The sequence below is a fragment of the Geotrypetes seraphini genome, chromosome 10 (assembly GCF_902459505.1).
Source record: "Geotrypetes seraphini chromosome 10, aGeoSer1.1, whole genome shotgun sequence".
NCBI classification, from domain to species: domain Eukaryota; kingdom Metazoa; phylum Chordata; class Amphibia; order Gymnophiona; family Dermophiidae; genus Geotrypetes; species Geotrypetes seraphini.
The window spans coordinates 106,537,157-106,545,981 of NC_047093.1; the positions used below are offsets into that span (position 1 = coordinate 106,537,157).

Below are 8,825 nucleotides of genomic sequence, written 5' to 3' on the forward strand. Positions count from 1 at the left end.
TAAATAGAAGAGGGGCTAGAGGACATCCTTGACATGTTCCTCTTTGCAGTAAAATAGAGTTTGTGAGGAAGCCATTTATCAGAATTTTAGAAGATGGTTGTCAATAAAGGGAGTGGATCCAGGAAACAAAACCCTCTCTGAAATTAAATCATCTCAGAGCCTGAGGTAGGAATCCCCACTCAACCCTGTCAAAAGCTTTTTGGCATCGATAGTGAGTCCCACCCCAGGCTCCGAGATGGCACTGGGAATTTATTTTCCTTCCTTCTCCTTATCTCCTTCAGGGTGGTTTGTTTCCCTTCCTGGATCTCTGTGGGGAATTTTTTAGCACGTCCTATGAGCTAGTTCCCATGTGTTTTCATGTCCTTCCTGGTAGAGTTCATCCACAGGACTAGTGTGTCATTCTCTGTCTTTCTAGGCAGAGTGGACCAGGCTGGGGTCCGGTTAACCAAACTGACTTCTTAGATCCCCCTACTACCTGATTGGTTTTCCTTGTGGTCGCTTTTCCTTTGGAGTATCTGTTTTTGCAGATCTGTTTTTTACGGATCTGGTCTCCATCTGAGTGTCTGTTTTTATCATTACTCAACAGCACAGGTTATTGAATATGTCTGATTTGGGGATATGTTCCTGGGGTTGTGCTGGAACATGTTTCCTCTACATTATGGACCTGGTGAGTTTTCTCTGGCCGCATCTGTGTAGCAGTTTTTACTGTCATGGTGGCTGTCTTCCTATACTCCTATGAGCCTAGGCTCTCCGAGTTTTCTTCATATGGAGGCTTATTCATTTATCTTTTCCTCCTGCTCTCAGACTCTGCTTTCTTTTGAGAGTCTGGGTGGGATCTTATGCAGTCCTTCCTGTTTTCTCCTGCTAATTCTCCTTGAAATGTTCTCTTCGATTACTGGTCTTTCTCTTAATTGTCAAGGCCTTTGGATGACTGTATTTTTTCTGGATTTCAGACCTCATGGCTTTGCTTCCTGACTTTCCAGGCAGCCACTACAGGCTCCAATTCATGCAGCTTTCGAGCTTTTTTTCAACTGTACTTCTTACCAGTTTTGGTTTTTTTCCTCCCAGATTATTCCAAGGGTGTCTGATTGTGCAGGCCACATCTATTCGATTACAGGGCCTTGTTGTTTTTCCATTTTTGAACATCCGTTTTTTTTTATCAGGTTGTGGTTTACCTGGTTGTTATTCAGTACCCGTATTCATGTCTGTGTTTCTTTGAGTTACTTCTTGCCTCCACTCTCCTGAGATTATATCTTTTTCAGATTGTTTTCAATCTTCCACATGTTGTTCCTTTTGAACAACAGGCATTCTCCTGTCTCTGTTATGCCACGGGTCGGCCTACATTCTTGTACTCCTCAGTGGTCTTTTGTTTTCCAGTGGTACCAGGCAAGGGCTTGTCTCTCAAAACTTGTATATCTTTGACTTCCTCTAGTCTCTAAGGAGGTTCCCTTTTCTATTTACCTCCTTGCATGGTCTTCATGCTTGCTGCATATAATTTCCCCCTGGTGGGGGGGGGGGGGTGTTTCATATGGGCATGTTACAGCCTCAGGGTCTTTCGACTGCCAGGCATCGGATTTTTCCCATTTTTTCCAAATTTTTTCTAATATTTTTTGGGACCTCATGATTTTTATCATCTACTCTGTCCTCAAGTCCTCCTTCCTTGCACAGTCAATTCAGGGGTTTTACACTACATGTCATTGAGCAAGGAGTCTAGGGCTCTCTCCTGTTATGGCAGGTGGCTCTGTTTTTGTGAACTTGGAGGCGATTGGCCATCTACTCTTGCTATTCATGGGGAACTGAATTTTCTATCAGCCATTTTCAGCAGGATTCTTTAATCCTTTTACTCCAGGATTTTTCTTCATCTGGCAACGGTTCTTTTTCTTCTGGATTGGGCGAGCATATTTTTATATGCATTCCCTTCGCTTCTTCTCCTGTTGGGCTTTTTTATCAAGCTCACGAGAGCTGTTATCACCATGAAGCATGGTGACCTAGTCAACAGGGGTTCTCTCTTCTTCGTCCACTCAAATTTTGGGAGCCCTTTCTTCTTCTCATTTTCCTGCTCGGTTCACACCGACTCAGGACTCTTTGATTTCTTCCAATCTTCATTGTTTTTTTCTTTGGGGCTGCGTCCATTTCATTATATCTTTTTCAGCCCGTTTGTTGATTTCTGCCAGGACAACAGCCACTCGCCCTTGTTGGTATCAAAAGTAGTTTCGTTTTCTTTCCTGGTTGGTTTTTTTTTCTCTGCCTGTTTCCACCTTCTCAACCGGTGGTATTTTTTCTTTATTTGATTCTAGTCTTGAGTCTTTAGCTCTCAGACTTCTTTTTAATGCTATTGCATTTTTTCTCTTGATCTGTCAAGGAGCAACATCTTTCTGATTTCTCCTTTGATTTCCAGGATCATGACAGAGGTTTTTTCATGTGTGTAACCTAAGGTGACCATACATCCCGTTTTCAACGGAACAGTCCCGTTTTCGGGCCGACAGTCCCGTTGTACCGACCCACCGCTTCGGGACACCAAAAATGTCCCGTTTTCAGGGACAGCGTCCCGAAGCTGTGCACGGGGACACCAGGACAGCCGATAACTTTCCCTCCCTGCCGCGCAGATTGAAAACCTGGGCTGCCGCCTCTGCTTCTTGTTCTTCCCGACGTCAATTTTGACATTGGAGAGGAAGTTCGGGGCCAGCCAATCGCTGCCTGACTGGCCTGAACTTCCTCTCCGACATCAAAATTGACGTCGGAAGAAGCCAAGAAGCAGTGGCTGCAGCCCAGCGTTTCAATCGGCACGGCAGGGAGGCAGACAGGCAAGCAGCGGCGGTACATGGGCCGGCGGGTGGGCAGGGGGTTGAATCGTGTGTGTGTGGGGGGGGTAGAATCTGTGGGTGGGGATGGTGAATCAAGCACTGGAGAGAGAGAAGGAGGCAGGCTGGCTTCGGGGGAGGGACAAAAGCAAGAGAAGACATAGGAAGGAGGCACTGGGGGCACTAGGGACTCAGGACAGAGGCTAGGGCGGGATTGGGGGCAGGACTGACAATTAATAGATGTCCCCTTTTGATGAAAAAAATAAATGGTCACGTTAGTGTAACCACACCTCATTCCTTCTGTCCTCTGGATTTTTCCTGTGGTTCTTTCCTGGTTGTTGACGCTACCGTTTGTAACAATGGCGTCAGCTCCACTTGAGTTTATTACTTGGAAAATGGTTTTTCCTTATGTCTCTCACCTCTTTCAGGGGGATGGTGAGGGTTCACACCCTGCTAACAGCTTCATCCTTATCAGTCTTTCATCAAACCAAGGTGATTCTGTGTTCATGTCCACAGTACCTTCTAATATTTTCATTTTGCTCAGCCAGTTCTTCTGTCTGGGTTGTTTCCTGCACCTTGTTTTTCCCTACGAGGATTCTGGTTTTATATGTTTTGTCCTATAAGCATTTTTTTGTCCTCCTTGTTATGTTCTTCTTTACTCAGACTGGCCTGGCACGGGGATATCGTGTCACAGACCCTAAGTTCTGGCAGCTTTTGTTATTTTCCTTATAGTTACATTACTGAGGAATTCTGTACAGCTGCCACCTGGTCCTCAGTTCATTCCTTCACTTCTCACTATTGTCTGTTTTTTTTCTCCAGACGGGATGGGCACTTCAGCCATTATGTTTTCCAATTGTATTTCTTTGGCCAACTCTCCCACCATCCTATCTCTGTTAGCTTGGAGGTCACCCATCAGTGAGAATATGCTGCCTGCTTGTCCTGGAATAAAGCACAGTTACCGTAACAGGTGTTATCCAGGGACAGCAGGCAGATATTCTCACAACCCACCCATCTCCCCGGGTTGGCTTCTTAGCTGGCTTATTTTAACAGAGGGACCGCGCGCTTACGTCGGGCGGGAAGGCACTCGCGCATATGTGGTGCGGGTGTCAGGAGCTTTTTCAAGTTCTTGAAGTGTCCTTACTGGGGCTCCGTCGGTACCATCACCCATCAGTGAGAATATCTGCCTGCTGTCCCTGGATAACACCTGTTACGGTAAGTAACTGTGCTTTCTAGTTCCAAGCATGTTCTGAGCTTGCATGGGTAAGAATGTCTTGCTGCATATAGTGCCAGCACCTATATAAATCCAGTATCAGATAAGTGTAAGTTCACTTTTATTGAAAGCAGATTTTGAGTTTTGCTGTGGTATATTTTTAAGCTTCTTAATACAGTAGCACGTTACTGAGCATGTTAACTAGAAGTAGAAAAACCTATGAAGCTAAAAATGATGTTCATGGTTTACCAAGTTCATCATCGGAAAAATTCTCAAGGCCAGTTACCAGAGCAGTGAGTGATTTTTGACTCATTGGACACTCATCTTTGATTACAGGGTCTACAGAGCCATGCAAAAGTTTTGCATCATCTCTGAGTAATACATTGTTCCTTCTTTTTTGCTTGAATCCAACAATATTTCTAATGCCTACTGCTGCATATTATATACCAACATGTTGAAAATATCAATAGTTCGCATCAAAACCAGATCGAAACAGTCCAATCAGATCACTCCATTTTCAACCAGTGACATTTGTTTTGAGGAACCAAGCACAGCGCAGCATTCACACACATATATGGCAAAGTGGTAAAATCAGTTTTCATAACTGTTTGCTACTCCAGTGACAGCATAATCGCAACATGGGAAAAGTTAGAAATCTTTCAAAGAAGAACTTGTGATGGTGGTTGTACTTAATGGGGTTGTGGGTTCAAACCCCGCGCTGCTCCTTGTGACCCTGGGCAAGTCACTTAATCCTCCATAGCCCCAGGTACGTTAGATAGATTGGGAGCCCACTGGGACAGAGAGGGAAAATGCTTTAGTACCTGACTGTAAAAACTGCTCAGATAACCTTGATAGGCGGTATATAAAAAATCCTAATAAACTTGAAACTTGAAAAAGGCTATTCAAGCCGGCGAATTTGCAGCCAGGGTGAAGTGCAATCCAAATTCTGTCATACGCTTGCTCAGTAAGAAAAAAGAGGCAGGAAATGTGATTGACAGGGCTGGAAGTGGAAGACCACGCAATCCACTGTGTGAGAGGACAGGGATTTTTGCCTGATCTCAGTGGCAGATTGCAGACTCACATCATCAAAATTGTCAGCCAAGTGGCAGGAAATGTGTTCAGTGAACATATCTGCCTCAACAGAACGTTGGAGGTGCCTGGAGTTTGGCCTACATGGCTGTAAAGCAAGAAAGAAGCCGTTGGTAACAGCGATGCAAAGAAAGCGGCGGGTTGAGTGGGTCAGAAAGTATAGCATGTGGACTCCAGAGATGTGGGAAAACATTCTCTTCAGGGATGAGAGTACTTTATGTGTGTTAGGAGGCCAGTGCAACACGTTTGTAAGATGATTTAAGAATGAGGCTTTCAAACTACAGTGCCTGGACTTGACTGTAAAGTATCTGACAAAAATCATGATCTGGGGGCTGTATGTCAGCCAATGGCATTGGACACAATCAGGTGATTGATGGCTTGATGAACGGTGCCAAGTATCTCTCCACTTTTTCAAAACGTAATGGTTCCGTCTGCAAGGAGTCTCTTCCAGGGTGATTTCCACATCCAGGATGACAATGGACCCTGTCATCGGGCAAAGATGGTGACAAAGTGGATGACATTTACCCATATTCAGCGACTGGAATTACCATAGCAGTCACCAGATCTCAATCAAATTGAGAATTTGTGGGATAATCTTGCTGTCAAGGTGTTCAGAAAACACCCAAAAACAAAGGTTGAGTTGATTGAAGCACTGATTAATGTTTGGCACTATGTTATACAGCCAGATGAACTTTGAAAATTGGTTCACTCCATGCCTCAACGCTGCAAGCTTGTTATCAAGAACAAAGGCTGGCCCATACGTTATTAGAATAGCAGAAAACATCCAGCCTTTTTCAGGGCTACCTCCTCTTGAAGGGGGTAACAGTTAAAATACAAATAAACTTAGTATGAATTGAAATAGCTAATGTAATCCATTTTGAAAATATCAACATTTTTTGACATTCTACAGTTTATGCGTTACAAGTCTTAAATCTGAAGTCATAAATCAATTTAAAATGTACAGGGTGATAGAGCATAAAATTCTGAACATGTCTTTTCAGTCTCCGCCATTGTGGTGTGCGGGTAGGGGTCGTTCGCTATGTTGTTCCACAAAACCTTCAAAATCAAGAGGTTCCTGGATAAAAAGCAGAAACAGAACAGGCCAATCCCTCAGTGGATCCGCATGAAAACTGGCAATAAAATCAAGTACAACTCTAAGAGGAGGCACTGGAGAAGGACCAAACTTGGCTTGTAAAATATTCAACATTTTGCATGGCACATTATGTCCTCATTATGCAGCAGTAAGCATCAGAAATATTGCTATGATCCAGCAAGAAAGATGTAACAATGTATTACTTGGAGATGATGCAAAACTTTTGCATGGTTCTGCTAAGTTACCTACCTGCAGACAAGTCATGAAGTTTTTTTTTGTTTTTTTTTGCATCTTCGTGATGATCAAGAAAATATCAAAAAGAGCATTTCAAATGAAGAAATTGCGTAGTGTTGCTGACGCTCACTTTATTTTGGAAAATGGCCCACATCAAGATAAAGATCAGGCAGAACTGTATGATAGATGTTATGGCTCTCTGGCATGAATGGAGTAGTCTTTCAAAAAAATAAAGGATATGAAAGTGATCCAGGAAGAAAAAGAGGAAACTTTATTATGAAGCTGGACACACTTTTTTATATTGGTGCTCCAGATGCCATTGAAACTTAATGAGTTCTCGACTGCTTTCAAGTGAAGACATGAAAGCTGATGTGGACTTCTGCCTTGACCAAAGAGGTATAAGACAGGCAGCCATGTCTGGACATGACAAGATATTTGTAACAAAAGCAGTGATGCAAATGTTTAGACAAGAAAATGAGAAGCGAAAGACTGAAAAAGAAAAGGCAAAGTTGCTTAACGTTAAAGTATGCGGCAGTTGTAAGATAGCTATCGAAGCAGGAAGTATTGAAGAAAGTCACATGGAGGTTGACAACTTCATATCTAGAGAAAAGACCAAGACAGCTAACTTTATAACAATTACATTTCCATGGAAAATAGCTGCTACAGGTAACAGACTGAAACAGACAATCGGACCACTCACATTGTCTCATAAGAACATAAGAACATAAGCAATGCCTCCGCTGGGTCAGACCTGAGGTCCATCATGCCCAGCAGTCCGCTCACGCGGCGGCCCAACAGATCCAGGACCTGTGCAGTAATCCTCTATTTATACCCCTCTATCCCCTTTTCCAGCAGGAAATTGTCCAATCCTTTCTTAAACCCCTGTACTATACCCTGCCCTATTACGCCCTCTAGAAGCGCATTCTAGGTGTCCACCTTTCGTTGGGTAAAGAAGAACTTCCTAGCATTCGTTTTGAATCTGTCCCCTTTCAACTTTTCCAAGTGTCCTCTTGTTCTTTTATTTTTCGAAAGTTTGAAGAATCTGTCCCTCTCTACTCTCTCTATGCCTTTCATGATCTTATAAGTCTCTATCATATCCCCTCTAAGTCTCCTCTTCTCCAGGGAAAAGAGACCCAGTTTCTCCAATCTCTCAGCGTATGAGAGGTTTTCCATCCCTTTTATCAAACATGTCGCTCTCCTCTAAACCCTCTCGAGTAACGCCATATCCTTCTTACGGTACGGAGACCAATATTGGACGCAGTATTCCAGATGTGGGCGCACCATCGCCCGATACAATAGCAGGATAACTTCTTTCGTCCTTGTTGTAATACCCTTCTTGATTATGCCTAGCATTCTATTTGCTTTCTTAGCGGCTGCTGCGCACTGTGCCGTCGGCTTCATTGTCATGTCCACCATTACCCCCAAGTCCCTTTCTTGGTTACTCTCATTCAATAATATCCCTCCCATCGTATAGTTGTACCTCGGGTTTCTGTTTCTCAACAGTCATTAAGTCTGGCAATGGTGAAGAAACACTGCAGCGACCCGCAATGGAAATGATAATGCCCTCCCCTCCGTGGGAATGGTGACCAAACTGCACCACTCACAAGAATGGTAAAGATCCTTGTCCCCACAGCGCGAAACACCCCATCATCCTTTACCGATATTCTCCTGGCTAATCTCTGAAATTCAAATAATCCCACTTCCTTTTGACTCCTCCCCATGGAGTGCAAGTGTGCAACATTGTAAGAGGGAAAGCACCAAAGTCAGCATCTTCAGAAAGGTCTGTTGGCTCTGATCGGGGATTCCCCTGTGATCAGCTCAGCCGGCGCAAAGCCCCCCCCCCCCCATCGGCAAGAGGGATGCCTGGTACTCCCTCCTCACAACACCCCTCTGATACTAAAGCGATTTGAACTTGTATACTTTTTTGAATCACACCAATTATACAGGATAGTAATTCATCTACAGGTGTTTTTTTTTAATTGATACACTGCACGAAGTTTTCTAAATTGCCACATAGTATGAAGAAGTTTTGTATGTTTGTTTTTTACCCAAGTCTCTCTGTTTAAATTATAGTGATAGTAATGCGATGTTATCTATTCTTTTTTGCAGCATTTATTTTTCAATGCACAAGCACTCCCCTGACAAAACTTTACAGTGAAACAGTTTAGACCACCATAGGAACAAGATAAGTGCTTCCTTTACATCTTAATAAGCTGCTCATAATGATGATTTCAACTATTTAAACTAATATTATAAGTTTTCATACCTTCTGGTTCATGAGATTTTTTTGACCCATGATAAGACTGTGACTTGACACTAAGGCATCTATAATATAATAAAACGGTAAGCCGCGCATTCGCACTTCCTATGCGTGCGTCCGTTTTCCTTGAGCTGTAGC

General features: G+C 43.4%; 1 protein-coding gene across 1 annotated transcript; it reads left to right on the forward strand.

Annotated features, from left to right (window-relative positions):
• The first annotated feature begins 6,131 nt into the window (after positions 1-6,131).
• LOC117367465 (60S ribosomal protein L39-like) lies at positions 6,132-6,326 on the forward strand. The gene has a single exon (XM_033960016.1). The coding sequence runs from the start codon at positions 6,140-6,142 to the stop codon at positions 6,293-6,295; it is 156 nt and encodes a 51-aa protein (XP_033815907.1). The 5' UTR covers positions 6,132-6,139; the 3' UTR covers positions 6,296-6,326.
• Positions 6,327-8,825: the final 2,499 nt, after the last annotated feature.